The sequence below is a fragment of the Carassius auratus genome, unplaced genomic scaffold (genome assembly GCF_003368295.1).
Source record: "Carassius auratus strain Wakin unplaced genomic scaffold, ASM336829v1 scaf_tig00216332, whole genome shotgun sequence".
Classification (NCBI taxonomy): domain Eukaryota; kingdom Metazoa; phylum Chordata; class Actinopteri; order Cypriniformes; family Cyprinidae; genus Carassius; species Carassius auratus.
Window position 1 is genome coordinate 425,473 of NW_020528515.1, and position 21,030 is coordinate 446,502.

The window sequence follows — 21,030 nt, forward strand, 5'->3', positions numbered from 1 at the left end:
AAAATGTTGGTGTAATAAATATATATATATCTGGTTCTGAAAAAAAAGGAACTAGTAAGCTGTGATAAGATAACCTTTAATTGTGTTCGTTGTAGCAGCATAGAATAAGGTGGAAAGATTTGGAAAATCTCACTGAGTTACACAGCAGACCAGGATGTGAATTATTCATTTTTGTCATGTATCTTTCCAGCCTGTTCAATGTCAGGCCAAAGTCCTGCATAAATGTCATAATTTATGACAATAAATTAGTGGATATTATTAAGGAAGGAATAATGTACTGTTTATAATTGCTGTTTATAATTGCTTTAATGTACTGTTAAAAAAAAAAGATCAAATCTCAGACAGACCTCCTACAGAGGTTGGTTTTATTATAATCATCGGTTCAATCGTATGACCTCACCAATTTATGAACAAACTAATTTAGAGTTTAAATGATTCCATTATGTGACAAGAAAAAGAGTACAGAGGAAAATGAAAGACATAAAGACCAGCGTATGAAGTCAGTTAGCAGAAAACATTAGCATTTGACATTAGAACGTTGCAACTGTCCAATCAGAACGAAGTATTCTGGAAGGCTGTATAATGTTTAACAAGAATAGACCTAAGTGACTAAAACCATTGCAATGGGAAGAAATGATAGAATGAGATTGAATGAGAAGTTAAGGTCAATATCAAAGGTTCAAATCTTAGATATCCTCGAACAAATTCGTAACATCAACTTCTTTCCAGAAAATCCCTCCCACATCATTCCTGCATTATTGGCCTTTATGAAGCACCTTTGATACCTGCTTACAGCAGATACCATATCTGTTTATGACATACAATAAAGAACAGCTCAGAGAGAGATGTTACACAAGAGATAGTGGTTTTCTTCACTTCCAGGCTTCATACAAGCTGTGCTGACAGCGGATTACGGAAAAGATGGCCTCATTTTCAATTTCTATATATTCTCTATTTATTTTAGCGTTTCTGCATGTCCATAGCGTATTGAGTGATACTGGTAAGTCAAATTTCTGTCTGTCTAATAAAGTAAAATGCTTGTCAAGATTTAACCGGAAGATAATGGGACTTAATATTTGTAAAATAGTTATATTTCAAAGTGATAAAATATTTTATTCCATGAGTTTTAAACAAGTAATATTCAATACACGACCAGATACTATGTTGATTCGATTTAGAATGACAACTGAAGCTCGTCACCAGAAAAAAACACTGAAAATAAAAATGGCCAATTTTAAAACTGCCTGTTTAAATAGTTTTTATGTTTTGTGTGATTTAATGTTGTTTGTCATATTGAATTTAGGCTTTCAGCCGTCTGTTAAGTCTTTAAACCAATCACAGATAAACTGTGCGACTGGAACTAATGTCAATGTAGGGAGCGTCCAGGAGGGATATGAAGGTGAGACATGCTAACATATTGTTTACAATATTACATTTGTCTTTTCACTTTTGGAAGAAAACTTTTGTGTTGACATAATTATTAGTAGTATATATTTATACTAATCTGAAATGTTTATATTAAAATATTTCAAAATATATTTGATCAAGTGCTGTTGCTTTTGGGCATTGCAAGAGTAATACAAGAATAATCAAAATTATTATGATAGCGTGTTAGAATACATATTTAAATGTGTTTAATCTGGTTTCAAGGTGAAGTAGAGCGTCTCACTAATATCGGACCTAATGATCGTCTGGTGCTGGAGTTATATCTCTTTCCTGTTGGTTTGGAGTTTGTGGAGCTGATTTATTCTGAAGGAGATTCATCTGCTTCTGTACAAACCAGAAAACCACTGGACGCTGATGAACTAAAGGAGGTTTGTTCCAGCTTCACTGATTCATTGAGTTAGTAGAGACTCAGTCTCGGTCTTAACTAAGCTTTCTTTACCAATTCTGACATAGCTGATAATATTGCATTTTATTTATTTTTTTCACTCTTTGTGTGCTTTATTTCTTCTAGTATGGAGAAAAATTATATTATTCAGTCACCTGCTTGAACTCAGGGGTATGTTTATTTATTTAAACAATACCATCATAAAAGAATTCAAACAAAGCATTATAGAAATAAAGATTCAACATAAAAACTTTGACTATGAAGTCTTCATTGTTCATTTCAGCTAAAAAACCTCCGGACGGTAGACATTCTGGACATCAATGACAACCCTCCGATCTTCCAGAGCAAATCATACAGTGCCACAGTGTCCGAGGTGTGTGTAATGTCTCGTCTCCATACAGCTGTAGTGTGTTTGGTCACTGAGAGATCTCACATCTCTTAGTAAACCCTGTCTTTTGCTCCAGACGACGACTGTGGGTTCAGATGTGCTCAGGGTGAGGGCTGACGATGCAGACGTGTCTCCAGAAAACAACAGAATTACTTATTCTATACTGGTGAGACGTAAACAGCTCTCATGAATTTGATAAATACAATAAGCTGCACTGTGCAACAGCTATGTAAGCTCAGCTTGTGTCCATATCCTCATTTTAATTCATATCTTCCAATCTATTAACAGCCTCCAGTACCAGATGTGTTTGAAGTGAGAGGTGATGGTAACATCAGGTTGAAACAGCGTCTGAACTACAACAATGCTCAACAGTACATCTTCACTGTGGAAGCGAGGGTAACAACAAAACCACTAGCAGCCTCTGCATCCATTTAGTTTACTACTTTGATTACTAAACTTCAAAGTGCTTCTCTAGTAGTCTATTCTTTGAAGAAATAGTCCTCACAAAAATGAAAACTAATTTATGGAACCCAAAATGTTTAGCAGAATGTCCAAGCTGCTTTTTTCCATATAAAACGGTAACACAACACAATGTTTCTTTGCAGGATAAAGGAGGACTCAGTGACACAACAACAGTAACAATAATGGTTGAAGATTTTGACAATCTAAACCCTTATTTTGATCACAGTCTCTATAAAGCATCTATTGAGGAAAACCAGGTAAACGATGAGGAGAGAAGACCAATTCTTGAAAAACTTCTGAGCACACAAAATAAACTCTCTTTTCTGTTCATGCCCAGGCAGGACAATTGTTAGACGTCACTCCTGAGGAAATAAAAGCTCAAGATGGCGACACGGGCGTCAACGAGCCTGTCGTTTACAGCATAACAGCAGGTACTGTAACAGAATTACAACACACAAGACTCAAGTCTGATAATATGGAGGGATATAAAAATCAAACAAACAACAGTCAAACACTGTAAAAGGCAATTGATAAAACAAGTACTTTACACCCCTAATAATATACGTATATTTGAATATTCTGAATTAAGTTTCTGGTAATAAAGTGCACATATCCACATTCTTGTTCCAGTCTTTCCAAATGAATATCAGAGCAACTTTGAAATTGATCGAAACAGTGGCATCATCTCTGTGACAACAGCTCTAGACAGAGAGGAAATTGACCAGATAACGGTTAACATACAGGTATAAGACATTTCTAAACACATTATCATTTAGTTATGAATCTGAAGAGATTTCAGTATTTTGATTCTTCATGTTTTCTCACGAATGTTTCCTTGTAAAAACAGGCAGCTCAGCGGGATGATGCCAGTAAAACAGCAAACGCTGTGGTGTCTGTCACCATTAAGGACATGGATGACAACCCGCCCAAATTTGACCAGGATCAATACACAGAGTCTATTCTGGAAAATTCACCACAGGACCAGTTTGTGCTTCACACAAGAATCACTGATCTAGACCTGGTACTGTTCCTGAAAACCTTGCTGTCTGTTTGTACAAATAAAATAAAAACTGAGAAAATTATTAACTAAGTGACCTCTTTCATCCCAGGGAGGATTTGTGGGAACAATTCGGATTATTCCCGAGACCGTCCCTTTTTCAATCAGTCCTGATGGAATAATTCGGGTGAAAAGCTCAGTGGACCTAGACAGAGAAACCACAGCTAGCTTCAGCTTTCAAGTAAGAATAAGGCTCATTTTATAATAAAATATAAATATGAATATTGTGCAGTGAAAAATTATGAAACACTAATTTTGTAAAGGTTGAAGCACAAGAAAACCCTCCTTCTAGCAGCAAAGCAACAGCAGATGTGACCATTACCTTGCTGGATGAGAATGACAACAGTCCACAGTTTACAACTTCCTCGTATGAGGGCAAAGTTTTCAGCAACCAGACTGTTGGAATGCAGGTTGTCCAGGTGATGAATCATTGATTTGTCGAGTCATTTAAATGTTTTAAAAGCATAATCAGTATTTTAGTATATTTTCAGAGATTGTGGAACCATAATGTCATTATAAGATGACTACTACTCCATAAACGGTGGAAAGAAGTTGTATACTAACTAAACATACATACATTTTCATGTAAGGTCGAGGCAGCAGACCTGGATGAAGGTCCAAACGGGGAAATCAGCTACTCCATTGAGTTTGGAAATGAGAGAGGTCATTTTGAAATTAATGAGAATAATGGGGAGATTACACTAATTAACCAAATTGACCTGGTGGTCAATACAATCCTTGAGTTTGCACTCTATGTTACTGCAAAAGATGGTAAGTTTTCAGATCTATAGGTGTTTTGGCAGACATTTGATGGAGGCCAATATGGCTTTGGAAACTTTAGTTTTGGCTCATAAACCACTGCACTTTCTTTTCATACTATTAGGGGGTGCTATAACCAGATCAACTGCTGCAATTGTGAATGTCAAGGCACCTGGAGAGTCTCATCCTCAGTTCCTCCGGGACACCTACCAGGGACAAGTAGAGGAGGATCAGGAAGACGCAGATATCGTGAAGGTCCTTACAGCACAAACAGTTATCTTATAAGAGCTTCTTTTCCGAGGCACTGTCTCTGTAACTGATATCAGTTTTTGATGATAATAATAGTCTGCTGAATTAAAAAAAAAAAAAAAAAAAAAAAAAAAAGATGTTTTCACTAGACTTGGTACACTTATGTATGGGCTCAGTCTGAGGACACATGCAATAAATGGTAGAGCTTGGCCACTTGGTGGTGCTATAACAGGAAAAAATATCAAATAATCTGTAAAGCCTCTATTTTCCACTGAGCGGTACGGTACGGTACAAGTACAGTACAATTCGGGATGGTTGACCCTTATCTGGCTTGCATTTCCACCGCCAACCGTAGCTTTACTTGATTGACGATTGACGTCATTTTCAAACGAAGAAGAAAGCATGACATTGTCTTGTTTGTATGTGTGTGAAAATATTACATTTTAAAATATATGGATCATGGTCATTATATATGGTCATTGGTAATATATGGTCATTATATAACGAATGAAGGAGATGCTTCCTTCCCCTTGTGTGCAGTTGGCTATTTTGGTACTATTCACAACTTCTGACAAGGAAAACCAAATAATTGCATACCGTACTGCACTGTACTTAACCATACTGCTCAGTGGAAACGAGGCTTTACAATCAATTCATTAGTCCAATCCACTTTAACCTACTGACATAAAAGGAGCATCAAAGTGGTCCATACGGCTTATGCACTATATTCCAAGCCTTCTAAAGTTACTCAACTGCATTGTGTGAAGAAACAACTGAAGGAATTGTTATCTACTGAAAATCAGAAGTCTTGGAATAAAGCATGCATTTCTTTAAATGTTAATCAATTTTGAGTTCTCACATACTGTAATAAAGACAGTGGAAATCTTGTAAATAGTCTAATCATGGAACAATATGGACTCTCTCATTTACAGGTTGACTTCCTGTCCCTTGAACCTATAGTTCCTGTCATCTTAAAGGTTGAGAGTGATGCTGACAAGTTCTCCATAAACCAGGATACAGGTGTTCTCTCGACCAAAGTCAAGCTAGACTTTGAGGAGAAGAGAAGCTACACTGTGCAGGTGTCGATATCGGATGGTACTAATCGAGATGAGACATCAGTCTTGGTTGAGGTGTTGGACATCAATGACAACAGTCCAGTGTTTGAAAGTCACCCTGCTACTGTCCCAGTACCAGAAGATCACAAGGTGGGAGATGAAGTGACGTCCGTAAATGCCACGGATGCAGATTCAGGGTTTAATGGTGAAGTGCGATACACTCTCCTGGGAGGTGCTGGGAGATTTAGTGTTGACCAAGAAACAGGAGTGATAACCCTAGCAGCTCCCCTTGACAGGGAGACCCAAGATGAGTACCGCTTAGTGATCACTGCCCAAGATCAGGGTCGCCCATCACATTCAGCTACCACCACTCTGGACATCTCCGTGACTGACATCAATGACAATGCTCCCATATTTTCTGAACAACAGTATAAGATCACAGTGTCCGAGCATGTTGAAGTAGGAACAAACATCATAGACCTCAAGGCGACAGACAAAGATGACGGTGAAAATGCTATCGTGACTTATCACATTGTCAAACAGGAGCCTTCTGAAACACCACTCGTCTTTACCATTGATGAAGAGTCTGGCTCCATAAGCCTAGCTGGAAAACTGGATTATGGCAAAGTAAAGAGTTACACTCTAGACGTGGAGGGACGAGATGGAGGAAACCCTGTTCTCACTGGCAGTGTTTCTGTAACAGTGTGGGTTGAGGACGTAAACGATAAAGCGCCTGTATTCAGTAAGGACCAGTATGACGTGTCCGTCTATGAAAACCTTGCAGGTGGAACTGCTCTGGTGTATTTGGTGGTTTCAGATGCGGATGAGGTAAGAAAAGTAGATGCTAGAACGACAATGGTTGTTGTACAAACTTACAAACTTATAGTATTCTGGCAACATCCCCTAAAGTCTATGTAGTAACTCCCAAGAATCCCCCTGTTGACCTTTTTCTTAAAGGGGGGGGTGAAATGCTCCTTTTCACTCAATATCCTGTTAATCTTGAGTACCTATAGAGTAGTACTGCATCCTTCATAACTCCAAAAAGTCTTTAATTTTATTATAATAAAATTAAATAGATAGTCTGTACCTTTTTTTCCCGGAAAAACATGACCGGCTGGAGGCGTGACGTGTGGGCGGAGCTAAAGAATCACGAGCGCCAGTAGGCTTTTGCGTTGAGAGCGTTTGGAAGTTGTGACATTATCGTGAGGGAAAAACCATCATCCAAAACAAACCATGGCTAACAGTCAGATTCAGCGTATATTTATGATCCAGAATCAGATCCCGAGGCTGAAACTGAACGAAAGCAGCAGCAGCAACGACTCGCTCCGAGCGGGGCTCGAACCCGGGTCTCCGATGGGAGGCGGACGCACTAACAAGGAGGCAGAGATATTTGAAGCAGTTTTACTCACCGCCTGCGGTTCCAACACACGATCGTGACCCTTTTTCGTTGGGATTGCATTATCCTTAAGAAATAAACGATGTGCAAATCCGGCGTCAAACTGGGCCTTGTTTGTAAAACAAGCATCTTCGAAATGCAGGGAACAAACAAAAACACTTGCACAACTCCGTTGATGCTCTGTAAAAATAAACTCCATCCACTGGTCCCTTAATGCTGTTTTTTTTTTTGTGGTAATCTGTGCAGGGTTGTCTTGCCCTGGCAACCAAAAACACACGTCTTTTGTGACATTTCGCGACGCTCTCGCTCTGATCAGTGAAGTCTGTTGTGCTCTCAGTGCTCTGCTATACAGGAGCGCGCGCTCTTCCGGCAGAAGTGCCTTAGGACCCATATAAGGAAATTCCGCTCCATCTAACGTCACACAGAGCCATACTCGAAAAAAACTTTCCGAAACTTGTGACAAACCGGAAGAGGTATTTTGGGAACAAAAATACTCCTTCAAACGTACAACTTAATTTTTGAAACTTTGTCCATGTTTAGCATGGGAATCCAACTCTTTAACAGTGTAAAAAACTCAGTATGCATGAAATAGCATTTCACCCCCCCTTTAAATTATATGTAGTAACTGCCTAGAAACCAGAGCAGTGCCCCTGATCACCCCTAGCAAAAATTCCATACCAACTACTCAGAAAAGTTCAGTCATGCAAGTATACAAAGTATATGTAACATTTCAAACTACAATTTAAACTACAAAAGACCTGAGCAATTTTCAATTCTCCTTGTAAATTTCCAAGTAAAGCTTTGTCAAGCCAACATTCCAAGTTTTTTTTTTTGTCTGACTTAAATTCTCTCGTTTACTTTCTGATCAGGATGGGTTCTCTAAAGGTATCTTTATCATGGACAGTGATACCTTTGCTATCACTGATCAAGGAGTAATATCACTCAGGAGCGATGCCACCTTGGATAGAGAAACTATAGACAATTACATCATGGAGGTACAAAAATATCCCGAAACTATTTACAACATGTTCAGGATGTACTGTATATTCATTCTAAATGGGATGCTTGCATTGTCTTCTTTAGGTAATAGCTGTAGACCAGCCTGATGATGGTTTAAGCTCCACAGCTCAGGTCAACATCACTGTTCTGGACGTCAACGACAACAACCCACAATTCCTTCCTCTCCCAGAGCGCATTGAGATTCAGGAAGGTGTGTACACTCCCTCATCACCTGGAGAGGTGTGCGTGATATCAGCCACAGACTCCGACATTGGAGAAAATGGACGTGTCACCATGACTGTTACCTCTCACAGCAATATCTTCAGCTTAAAAGATGTGAGGACCTAAACCTAGGACAGTGCATTTTCAGATGTTCAGGTTTTATTTATTGTTTTTATTTATATCCTTTTTCCTTTTAGGATGGGACTCTACTAGCCAACGAGGAGCTGGATCGAGAGACTCAAGATGTGTATGATGTGGTTATTGTTGCTGTGGATCATGGGACACCACAGGGACATGTAATTTCCTTTCCTTTGTACAGTTAGCATGATCTTACAGTATACTTCAGTGCAGTTTTGTTATTGTACTTACTGGTCACAATAACTTTGATCTGATCATCAGATTTTCTAGAAGACAAAGCGTGTTTTTTTTGTTGTTGTTTTTTACCTGTCCGCCATGATACAAGACAGGCTTGAAGGATAAACTAGTTGCTTAATTTTCCAGAGTTCATGAAAAGCAAATCTTTGAAACGCTTCCCTTGAGTTTTGTTTGAGGCACTTAGTAGAACGCAACTTTAAAAACACAGACTAGGGGTAGCAATCTGCCTCTGCCTTCCTAGACTTTAGTTCCAGCCTTGTTCCAACAAACGTTGTTTTCAAGTAATCACCTCGATTAGCTGGTTCAAGTGTGTTTGATTATGGTTGAAGCAGTCCTCCAGGAACATGGTTGGCTACTTATTCTGTAAATTTACATCAAATTTGATACTTTTCTATCTCTAAATGACATGCAAAGCAAACTCCAGGTAGTAGTTTTTTTTATGGTGCACAGATGATCAACCAGTTTAAGATGCTATCGATTAAGATATTGCACTGTGAATTTTTTACTAATTGCTAATTGCAATCCTTAAGTTTGATATTAGACAATGCAAATATGAGCTTTTGGCCTGAACTAAAAATGGGTTGCTTGTGTTTATATTCTGCAGAACATCACCAGAGTGAGGGTCAGTATCACAGACGTCAATGACAACGCTCCAGTCTTCAGCTTGGACACCTACAGCAGAAGCATTCTGATTAAAGACGCCAAGGTTGGAAAGTTGCTGCTGACAGTCTCTGCCACGGATAAAGATGCGGGGTCCAATGCAAATATTAGCTACAGGTACAGCTCAAGACTTTCATACCTTACCTGCATGACATCATTGTAATACAGATGCATGAAATCGTTGTCTTCTGTAGTTTCTCTGAAGACTCTTCCGTGGTCGCACTTGACGCTGAAACAGGAGACATCACTTTGACCTCTGACCTTAGCAAGGTCACAGAAGACACGCTGCTAAACCTGACTGCTGTAGCCACAGATCATGGAACACCAGCACAATCTGATGAAGGTTTGGCTCTGGTTTGCATAATTCCTTTAAATATTACATTTGGTCAATAAGCAGACACTTTTATCCAACAAAAGAGCAATGATACGCAAATGCTATAAGGCAAGGCAAGGCACTTTTATTCATAGAGCACATTTCAAACAGCCACTGCTGACCAAAGTGCTGTACAATCAGTTCAGAAAATATAAAATATGTAAATACGTCAGCAAACACAACGATCAGTCACATTGTAACCCATCATAAAAACCCATCATAAAATTACATTTAACCGAAAGCCAAAGAGAAAAAATAAGTCTTTAGTGAAGATTTAAAACTATCAACAGTGGAAGACAACCTTAGGTGTTGTTAGGAGCAGCAACAGAAAAGGCACGATCACCTTTTAATTTCAGTCTAGACCATGACAAAGTGAGTATCAACTTGTTCGAGGACCTTAAGGATGTAGAACATTTCCCTTGGAGAAGGTCTGTAATATATTGAGGAGCCTGGCCATTTAACCCTTTAAACACATACAACAATACCTTGAACTTGAACTTGGTATTCAACTGGCAACCAGTGAAGCAAAGCAAGAAAAGGTAAAATATGTTCCCTCTTTCGAGTCCCAGTAAGAAGCCTGGCAGCAGCGTTTTGTACCATTTGTGGACGGAATAAGGAAGACTTAGCCACCCCAAGATACAGCGAGTTACAATAATCCAGCCTGGATGAAATAAAGGCATGAATCACTGTCTCCAAATCTTTTACTGTTAAAAATGCTTTTAATTTCGCAATAGATCTCAATTGATAAAAGCTACTCCTCACCACTGAGATAATTTGTTTGTCAAATTTAAGGCCGTTATCAAAAATCACTCCCAGATTTTTGGTGTAAGCATGAGCATTCTCACTTAAAGGACCCAATTGTTTTTTAATCTGTACATTACAAGCCGGTGATCCAAAATCTACAATTTTGGTTTTAGTCATTCAGTGTTAAAAAATTAGCTGTCAGCCAGCCTCTTGCCTCCTCGAGACAGTTCAACAAAGACGTTATGTCATAATTATCCCCATTTTTTTAAAGGGAGATACACCTGTGTATCATCCGCATAAAAGTGATATGGAATATTGAGCCTAAATGGAGCAAATACAGCGAAAACAACAGTGGGCCCAAAATAGAGCCCTGAGGTACACCACACATTAATGGTACAGAAGAGTTAGAAAAATTCCCAATCTCCACAGAAAATGTTCTATCAGAAAGATATGATTTAAACCAATTCAATGCAGTACCTTGAATTCCTACGCAAATTACTCAACCGCTCAAGCAAGATAGCATGATCAATGGTATCAAATGCAGCGCTGAGGTCCAAAAGGAACAAAATTGCAGTTACCCAAATCCACAACTAGCAAAAGATCATTCAAAGATCAAAAATCATTCCGCAAAGCTGACTCTGTAATGTTGTCTGAAACCAAAATGAAATTTGTCTAACAAATTATTCTCACTTAAAAATACTGTCAATTGATGGAAAACAGCCTTTTCCATTACTTTTGATTAAAAAAATTTAATTTTGAAATTGGACGATAGTTATCTAAAATATAAGGCAATTCTAGTTACACAATATAAAATAATTAGAATTCTAAGTCTCAGTAAGCTTAACACAGTACACGTAGGGGTTTCATTTATTTTGTATTATATAAATAATTTTTGAAGAATAGAATTAGGATTGAGAATGCTAAAGTTATAGGGTAAAAAAAAAAAAAAAGATGGAAGAGATGTGTTTTTAGCCAGTTCTTGAAGACGTCTAAGGACTCAGATTGAGTTGGGCAGGTCAGGTCATTCCACCAGGAGGGAACAGTTAATGTAATAGTCAAATGAATGCAAATAATATTTGGAAATAAAAAGTACATTTGCCCTCAGTATTCAAATCTAATCTGATTACTTGTCAAAACTAAAATCTTTCTTCTCTCTGTAGCTGAAGTCTTGATTAACTTCAAATTGACCTCTCTCACTGATACTGTGGCTTTTGAGAGCTCCTCCTACAACTTCGTAATCAAGGAGAATGAACCTAAGGACACAATAGTCGGGGAAGTCCAGGCATTAACAGGGAGTCCACAGGTTACAGTCAGCTATAACATCAAGACACATGAAGATGTCTTCTCTGTGGATGAGGAAGGAACCATAAAAGCTCTCAGACAGCTGGACAAGGAGGAAGAGGAGTGGTACATCCTCACAGTAGAGGCCATAGACTCCAGAACTCCTCCAAACACTGCAGAGACAATGGTATTATTCTCACTACAAACTGAAAACAAACTCTACACAAGTATGCAAACACCAATCGGGGTAGCTAACACCTGCAGAGTAGTGAAGAGTGGAACACTGAGAAAACACAACTTACTTTTGTAGCTAATTGTGAATACGAACAACTTTCTGCCAAATTTAAGAATGCAATGACAAGTTTGTGTAACTAGAAATGCTTGTGTTCACATACTTAAGAAGAACATGTTTTGGGCCTAAGTCTTAATGTTCCAACATATGTTAAAGCCAAAGTCTCATATATACAGTATTGTTCAAAATAATAGCAGTACAATGTGACTAACCAGAATAATCAAGGTTTTTCGTATATTTTTTTATTGCTACGTGACAAACAAGTTACCAGTAGGTTCAGTAGATTCTCAGAAAACAAATGAGACCCAGCATTCATGATATGCACGCTCTTAAGGCTGTGCAATTGGGCAATTAGTTGAATTAGTTGAAAGGGGTGTGTTCAAAAAAATAGCAGTGTGGCATTCAATCACTGAGGTCATCAATTTTGTGAAGAAACAGGTGTGAATCAGGTGGCCCCTATTTAAGGATGAAGCCAACACTTGTTGAACATGCATTTGAAAGCTGAGGAAAATGGGTCGTTCAAGACATTGTTCAGAAGAACAGCGTACTTTGATTAAAAAGTTGATTAGAGAGGGGAAAACCTATAAAGAGGTGCAAAAAATGATAGGCTGTTCAGCTAAAATGATCTCCAATGCCTTAAAATGGAGAGCAAAACCAGAGAGACGTGGAAGAAAACGGAAGACAACCATCAAAATGGATAGAAGAATAACCAGAATGGCAAAGGCTTAGCCAATGATCACCTCCAGGATGATCAAAGACAGTCTGGAGTTACCTGTAAGTACTGTGACAGTTAGAAGACGTCTGTGTGAAGCTAATCTATTTTCAAGAATCCCCCGCAAAGTCCCTGTTAAAAAAAAGGCATGTGCAGAAGAGGTTACAATTTGCCAAAGAACACATCAACTGGCCTAAAGAGAAATGGAGGAACATTTTGTGGACTGATGAGAGTAAAATTGTTCTTTTTGGGTCCAAGGGCCACAGGCAGTTTGTGAGACGACCCCCAAACTCTGAATTCAAGCCACAGTACACAGTGAAGACAGTGAAGCATGGAGGTGCAAGCATCATGATATGGGCATGTTTCTCCTACTATGGTGTTGGGCCTATTTATCGCATACCAGGGATCATGGATCAGTTTGCATATGTTAAAATACTTGAAGAGGTCATGTTGCCCTATGCTGAAGAGGACATGCCCTTGAAATGGTTGTTTCAACAAGACAATGACCCAAAACACACTAATAAACGGGCAAAGTCTTGGTTCCAAACCAAGCCCAATCTCCAGACCTTAATCCAATTGAGAACTTGTGGGGTGATATCAAAAATGCTGTTTCTGAAGCAAAACCAAGAAATGTGAATGAATTGTGGAATGTTGTTAAAGAATCATGGAGTGGAATAACAGCTGAGAGGTGCCACAAGTTGGTTGACTCCATGCCACACAGATGTCAAGCAGTTTTAAAAAAAACTGTGGCCTTACAACTAAATATTAGTTTAGTGATTCACAGGATTGCTAAATCCCAGAAAAAAAAAAATGTTTGTACAAAATAGTTTTGAGTTTGTACAGTCAAAGGTAGACACTGCTATTTTTTTGAACACACCCCTTTCAACTAATTGCCCAATTGCACAGCCTTAAGAGCGTGCATATCATGAATGCTGGGTCTTGTTTGTTTTCTGACAATCTACTGAACCTACTGGTAACTTGTTTGCCACGTAGCAATAAAAAATATACTAAAAACCTTGATTATTCTGGTTAGTCACATTGTACTGCTATTATTTTGAACAATACTGTATTAGCATTTATCTTTCTCTTAATTTTCAGGTCAGCATTCAGGTTGAGAACGTGAATGAGGCTCCTGTGTTTGAGAATGAAACATATGAGGCAGAAATGTTCACTATCACTCCATACAAATTCCCTATAGTGAAGGTCCAGGTAAGTGAATCTGAGAGGTGACTGGTGCTATTCAAAAGAGGGCATAGACATCAGTTGTAAATGCAATGGATGTACTCAGATTTATTTTACTGTTTGCCAAGGTACACTGGAAAAATACAGACTAAAATAGACTTTTATAGCAACCACACAGAACATCTTAGCAACCATATTGCTCATGGTATAGTAACTTCATTGAAGACCCTGGCAAAATGAAAATACATAGAACTGTATATAATAGGCAAGAGAACTTGTTCATTGTAATTAATCAAGTATTGTTTGTGGTTACTAAGTGGCTGACATGTCATGTGCCCCTCAGGCATCAGACCCTGATGTAGGCGAGAGCTCAGAATTGCAGTATTCCCTGGTGAAGTCCACGTCTCTGGTCGAAATAGTGCCAAACACTGGTCAAATCTATGTACTGGACACATCCAGTGTTGGGGAAGGTCTGTTTCCATTAGATGTTAAAGCCACCGATAAACATGGACTGTCCACAACTGCAACAGTACAGGTGAGAAGAAAGAGAGAGAACGAGGGGAAAAAAAGAGAAAGCTTTTGCAAGACTTTTTCAAATGACCAAAGGCATTGTGACAAAACAAGCTCTCATGTCTTCCACCAACAGATCACAGTGAAAAAAAGCAAAAGTGACAACGTTGTGGTCATCTCTCTAAACCAGGCCGTGTTCACAGTGGAGAAAAAGATACCGGAGACTGAAGAGTGAGTTGGAGAATTGTAATTTCTCAGCTTACTTTGCATGGGGACCGAAGGGAAGTTTAATCATTGCAGTTAGTGTTTTGAGAAAAAAAAAGTAAGGGGAAGTATGGTCGCTCAAATTATTTACCCATTTTGTCACTCTTTACTCACCCCCTATTTAATTCCAAACCTGATGTGGCCGACTTTTCACTTTTTAAGTTCACATTGACCATTGGACTATCAAGCTTCACAAAAGACACCATTATACAGTCCATATGCATATTTTCCAAACTTTTTGAGTTGGTTCGTTTTAATAAACGGAATGTTTGATTGGTGTTTTTTCTCAGTTCCATGAAGAAAGCTTTAGGTTTGACTGTGAAAATCCTCAGTGTGAGAGCTGAGGATGGGATTGAGATGCGCACCATTCTTCGAGAATCTACAGCCAAGACTTACATCAGCTTCATTGCGATGGATACCAGTGGTGCCGTCATTGAAGCAACGGAGGTCAAAGAGTAAGTTAGAAATGCAATATATTCCTGAATTATTTTTTTGCTTTTAAACCCTACTAGGTTTCCATTGTAGCACAAGTCTATGCACTTTACAAGATGCGAGTTTGAGGGATCTGAATTGTGTCGACTCCCACAGGAAACTGCAGAGTAATCACAATGCTTTAAAAGTGGAACTGGAGAAAGTGTTTGGTTCCGATTTGGAATTCAAAGTGGAGGATAGTTCTGGAAACAATTCTGAAGATTCCAGTGGAGTAGTACTTATTGTCCTCGGTGTTCTGGTGGCTGTGTGCATTGTGGGAATTGTCGCTATGACATCTGTCTATCTTGTTAGGTAAATAATTATTGGTTATTTTCCATGCATATCAAACATCATACTGATTAAACTGTATGTTGACTTCAAAAAAATTTCAAAATGACTACACATTTTTTAGGGGTAAACCTTTTTCAAGTGGGAGAAACTGCTATGTATTTATATATTATTTTTGATGCCCCAGGAATAAGAAAATGAAGGATACAGATTCTCATCAAGAAAGCTTCAATATTGGCAGAACCTTGAAGAAATCAAGCATTGACAATGGTTTCAACTTTTCCAAGTAAGTGCCAATTTTGTCAAAGAGCAGATGCACTCATACTTTTTAAAAATTAGATCTCAAATGCAAAATGTGAATCGGTTTTGTTCTGAGATGTTAAATTCGGACTAAATGCGTTTTATTTTGTTGATAGCAAAAACGCAGAAGACAGAGGTACAGAGGTAAAGCACTCAAATCCATGAGTAGAATTTAGCCAATATTCTGTTAGTAGAGTACAAGTAGTTTGCATTTATAAATATATATTTCAAATTTTGTTTTTCAGATTGATGTCAGTAACACACGTGAGCCTGAGACGAATTCCGAAAATGACGCAGATTTGAGAAATGGAAGCAGCACCTCTGCCTTCTGAAATCATCCCCATGGATCAAACCTCCTCAATATTTGTCATTATATGACTTCATGAGTTTTGAAATGATTTCGGACACACTATTAAAGCTCTGTTTCTTAACATAGTGAGTCGCATTTTAAGGCAAGTCCAAAAGATACAAGCAAATCCCATAATGTATTGTGACAAGACAGAGAAATGTTGACTATAAATATACTATATATACACTACTATGTTATAAAATCAACGTTTATGCTTGCTGCCCATGTAGCATTTGCAACATTAGTCACTTCTAGGTTTCATTTCAGTTAAGCTGCTGTCTTAAACTCACCTGTTTTTTAGAAAAGAGTAAAAAAAAAAAAAAATCTCCTTTGTATACGTTTTCCTTTCTTTTAAGAAATATGTAAATTCATCTGCCTTGCATTTTGATTTTTAACATTGTCAAAGGGACTAGGATGTCCCAAAACCTGCTTACAGACAACAGTAGGCTTTTGCACTTTAACCGTCTCAGCTACAGTTGTGTATCAAAACACTATTGATTTGTATCTTTGATGATGTAAATACCTTTTTAGAATGATTAAATTTTTTGAAAATGTTTCTTAACCATTGTGGACGTGTGTATTTATCACAGGACAATCCACAACTGTGGCTTCAAGAGTTTTGTGGAGTTTGAGCTTTAGCACCCTTTACACCAGTTTGTGCTTTGGGCTGTGCACAGAAAAGCAAACTAGCACACTACTACTTTTTGTACACTCACATTTTTGTAGACAACAGTTGCATATGTAAATATTTTTAGATCCACCTGAATTGCAAGTCAAACGTTGAGGCATTTGTACAAAAAAGAAAAAAAAAATTGTGCGCGTTAAAAATATAAAAACCTATAGTATTTCTGAAATGTTAAATTAAATTAAATGTTTTTTGTAAACAATGCTGCATTTTAGGGAAAAAATTGGTGCATTTACAGGAAAAAAGGTAATTATGTGGTGTTCACTATTGTGTATTGTACGTTGTGTGTTATATTTTGAAAGCAGCCCTCTTAGCCACACTTTTAGTTACACTCACAACAGAAAGGGGAAATAGAAAAAGAAAAATTCACCCGACAACCTGCTTTTTTGGACTCGATTCATAATTAAATCATATTAAAATTTTATTAAGTTATATCCTATATTAAAATAAATCAAAACAAAGACTGAGAAATCAAATACAGAGAACGAGAAGAATGACATCCAATAGATTATGGAATGTATTTCGGTAAATAAAATAGAGCTCCAACTGTTCCATCAAATGTGCAATATTCCAGCCACAAATGTTCTGAGCCTGAAAAGAGCACCGTAAGTTTCTATATACACAACGTAGGTATATATATATATATATATACACAGTAGATTTATATATACAGTATACTGCACTTGAATGGATATATACTGTATACATATATCTTACAGAAATATATATTTTTTTTAACCATCTCATTTACAAAGCCAGGCAACATCTAGAAGATTCTTAACAGAATCAAGGTTCTTGTGGTTCGTTCTCTCTTTTCAATGTACAAAGTAAACATAGTTTTTGATATCCACCACAGAGAAAAAAACACAGCAAGGCCGTCTCAGCCTCACAAGTGTAAGTACAAAACTGGCACAGAAGACAATCGTTATAATAAAAATAATACACGCGAATAAAAACGCAAATTAAATTATGCACTGATGGGACTAAAACGTTGTAAACCTTTTCCCCGTTTCACTGCAGCCTCGAAAACAAACCACTTCAAAACAAAGAAACCAACAAAATCACGGTTTAAAAAAGAAAAAACTGCCCTTTGGACAAACAGACGCTTCAGTTGGTTTTTCGTTCTGTTCAATTAATACGAAGCTCAGTTTTCTGGATCCAGAAACAGAACTTCTTGTGTTGCAACATGAAACAGATGAAGAGCGAGGCCAAAGGGCGGGAAGAGAGGGAAAAAAAAGTTGGACTTCAATTACTCGTAAAAAGACAAAACTGAACATCATGGTGAACGGAAAAACTTGAAATGCGTTTTCACGTCACAAAGCCGAGGGGCGTGTCGTTCCGTCTGAAAGTTTGGCAACCACAGCGATAGTGGCCTCCACTGTGCGCGACAGCATCTCCAGAGCATCCTGCATGGGGGTGTGGCCACACCCGCCTGACTCCGCCTCCTGGAGTGAGCAGCTCCGCCCCTCGGCAGAATCCGGTAGGCTGGAGAGTAAAAGCACCGAGTCTGCGGAGGAGGAGGAAGTGGAGGGCACTTCCTCCCGCTCTGGCTCCGCCTCCTGCGCTTCCTTCCTCCCATCCTCCTCTTCCTCCTCCTCTTCTCTTACAGCTATCTGCGGAGGAGGTTCGTCTGTTCGGCCAAATGCTTCGGGAAGGGAGGAGGATGATGATGAAGATGAGGATGATGATGAAGAAACATCCATTTTCTTCTCCTCGAGGGAAGCGCTGTCGGGAGAGGGCGGGTCATTTTCCACTCCCGGGTCGATGAGGGAGGAGTCTCGGGTTTCAGTGTCCGAAGTGCTGGTGGGCGTTAACGCCTCTCCTGGCTCCGCCTTCTGCTCTGAGCAGGGAGCCAATGAGGAGGAAGTAGATGGAGGGCAAACGCTGCTGTCAGCCGGCCGATCGTCTGCACTGCTGCTCACCCGCCGGCGCTTCACTGGAGTGACTTCTTCCTCTTCCACTGCCAGACAGACAGAGGAATAAAATGAAGCAACACACACCCAGTGATGCATTATTAGTAAACATGATCAGTGTCATGATTAAAAAATTAGGCCTTTTTAGGACTATTTGTAATGTGTAATTATTGTTGAGTCACAAAGTGCTCTGTAATTATTATTACTCATGTATAAAAATACTATTTTATAAGGATGCATAACTACAATATGTAATTACTGTTAAAAATGTACATCTGGTCATTTGTAAAAAGTAAAATGTAAAAAAAAAAAAAAAAAAAAAAAAAAAAAAAAAAATCACCAAACATGTGTATGTGTGAATTTATATATACATAAATATATACAGTACACACACGTCATTCGACGACCCTAATATAATATCTAATACCCTAATAAAAAATATCATATTATATAGCATACTTATTTTAAAATATCTAATGAATTATTATTTTATTTTTGAATACTTAAAAAAAAAAAAATTGAGTACCCTGCAAAGCGCTCTATAAATACAAGTATCATGATCATTTAAAAATGTTATTTATTTATTTATTGTTTAAAATGTACTTTTGGTAATTTGGAAGATGTATCAGAAATCCTTTTTGTACTCTTAGCTGTTACTACCATTTTATGAATCAACTGCATAATGATAATAATAATAATAATAATAATAATAATGATTAATTGCATAATAACAATAATAATACATTATTATCATTATTTTAAATAAAATAGTTTAAAGCCATGAGGTTCAAGAAATATATTCTTCCTTTTTGTACCCCTAGTTGTTATTACCATTTTATAAATAAACTACATAATAATGATAATAATAAATTACTATTATCATTTTAAATAAAATTACTCAAAGCCATGAAATGTACACGAAATACATTCTTAATTTTTTGTACTCATAGCTGTTGCTACCATTTTTCTATATAAATAAAAATAATGTAAAAAAATAACATTATTATTAATAATGATATTAGTTAATTAAATTATTAATATGAATGTATTATATATTTTGTAATAATTCAAAGCCATGCATGGCAGTGATATAAGTGTGTTTGAGCTTGTATGACACCTTTGTCTTTGTGTTCCTTGGCCTCTCTCTCTAAAGTGGTGCGGTGCTGCAGACACAGTCTGCATTTGGACAGCAGCTCCTGTAGAGCGGGGCCTAAGGCAGGGTCCAGCTGCTGAGGGGCGTAAACCGACAGCACCAGCAGCAGCGCACGCAGATCCTTCAACAGACACACAGAGAGAGACGGATGAATAAAGAGCTCTGGAGCGCTGACTGAGACGTGAGGAGGAGCTGTACTGACTGCGTTCAGGAGGCTGCTGGTCTTGCTCATCTCTGCTCTCTGATTGGTCAGCTCAGGCTGCAGGCTGTGGTACTCGTTCAGTAGGTTGGTCACCAACACGTTGACGAGATTCGAGCAGCTCTGGCCAGATAACACCTGCACCTGAACCTAAACACACACACAAATCAAGTTTCAGACTGCAAGAGAGTCGTGTGTTTACTTCAGGACTAGAGAAGATGAACCCATGATTACAGTAAAGCTGCATCAGAACTAGAGGAGTATTTACTTTATGTAAGAAGCAGGTGAGGAAGGAGTAGGCGATGTTGTTGTTGAGGAAGTTTCTCTCGTCCATCAGGATGCATTTCATGTATTCTCCAAACGCTGGATCGTCACACAACAGCTTCACACACGACTGAGCCATCGCACACTGACAGAGACCAGAACACACACACATCTGACTCTCACTTCTGATTGGATGACACAGCTTTGTGCTTATAGCCATTTCTCTGAAATATCTGCTGCTTAAAGGCCACCTCTATATTTAAAAGAACAATTCAATATACCACAGATTATTAAATATTAATATTGTCAAATTAAATACTGTAAATTAAAGAGTTTTAATACTGAATTAATTACAATTACATTCAATATTTTAAAACTATGCATGACAGTGATTTTACCACAGTTTTAAATTGTGGTAAAGCATGAGTGCTTCATGTGTGTGTGAGAGACGACTGAGAAGATTTCACCTGAGACTGAGTGAGTTCTGTCCATAGTTTTGGAAAGAGAGCCAGGTGTAAAGGAAGTCCTTCATATGCTATCAACACACCTGCACACAGGTGAATAAACACCATCAGCACACACACACACACACACACA

The 21,030-nt window shown here is 38.1% G+C and overlaps 2 protein-coding genes across 6 annotated transcripts in view; one reads left to right on the forward strand and one right to left on the reverse strand.

Moving 5' to 3' along the window:
* The first annotated feature begins 815 nt into the window (after positions 1-815).
* LOC113097565 (protocadherin Fat 1) lies at positions 816-16,781 on the forward strand. Of its 2 annotated transcripts, none has more exons than XM_026262804.1 (30): positions 816-1,000; positions 1,304-1,399; positions 1,651-1,814; positions 1,958-2,002; positions 2,115-2,204; positions 2,296-2,388; positions 2,508-2,615; positions 2,825-2,938; positions 3,019-3,112; positions 3,312-3,424; positions 3,529-3,702; positions 3,791-3,919; positions 4,002-4,157; positions 4,329-4,509; positions 4,622-4,752; positions 5,679-6,629; positions 8,067-8,192; positions 8,281-8,532; positions 8,616-8,714; positions 9,398-9,570; positions 9,648-9,796; positions 11,731-12,038; positions 13,954-14,064; positions 14,381-14,572; positions 14,684-14,778; positions 15,102-15,266; positions 15,400-15,594; positions 15,758-15,856; positions 15,987-16,014; positions 16,116-16,781. In XM_026262804.1, the coding sequence occupies exons 1-30, from the start codon at positions 922-924 to the stop codon at positions 16,200-16,202; spliced, it is 4,797 nt and encodes a 1,598-aa protein (XP_026118589.1). In that variant the 5' UTR covers positions 816-921; the 3' UTR covers positions 16,203-16,781. The 2 variants fall into 2 exon arrangements, with proteins under 2 accessions (XP_026118589.1, XP_026118590.1); XM_026262805.1 differs by having other exon boundaries at positions 817-1,000; positions 2,296-2,385.
* A 526-nt stretch (positions 16,782-17,307) lies between these two features.
* The window catches only part of LOC113097564 (ubiquitin carboxyl-terminal hydrolase 34-like), a 43,054-nt gene continuing 39,331 nt past the window's right edge, over positions 17,308-21,030 (reverse strand). For all 4 annotated transcript variants that reach the window (XM_026262800.1, XM_026262801.1, XM_026262802.1 and 1 more), the window contains exons 73-77: positions 20,901-20,980; positions 20,438-20,578; positions 20,173-20,319; positions 19,935-20,091; positions 17,308-18,864 (exon numbers count right to left, since the gene is read on the reverse strand). In XM_026262800.1, the coding sequence (XP_026118585.1) occupies positions 18,218-18,864; positions 19,935-20,091; positions 20,173-20,319; positions 20,438-20,578; positions 20,901-20,980 (1,172 nt within the window). In that variant the 3' untranslated portion in view covers positions 17,308-18,217. The remainder of the gene's footprint in view (positions 18,865-19,934; positions 20,092-20,172; positions 20,320-20,437; positions 20,579-20,900; positions 20,981-21,030) is intronic.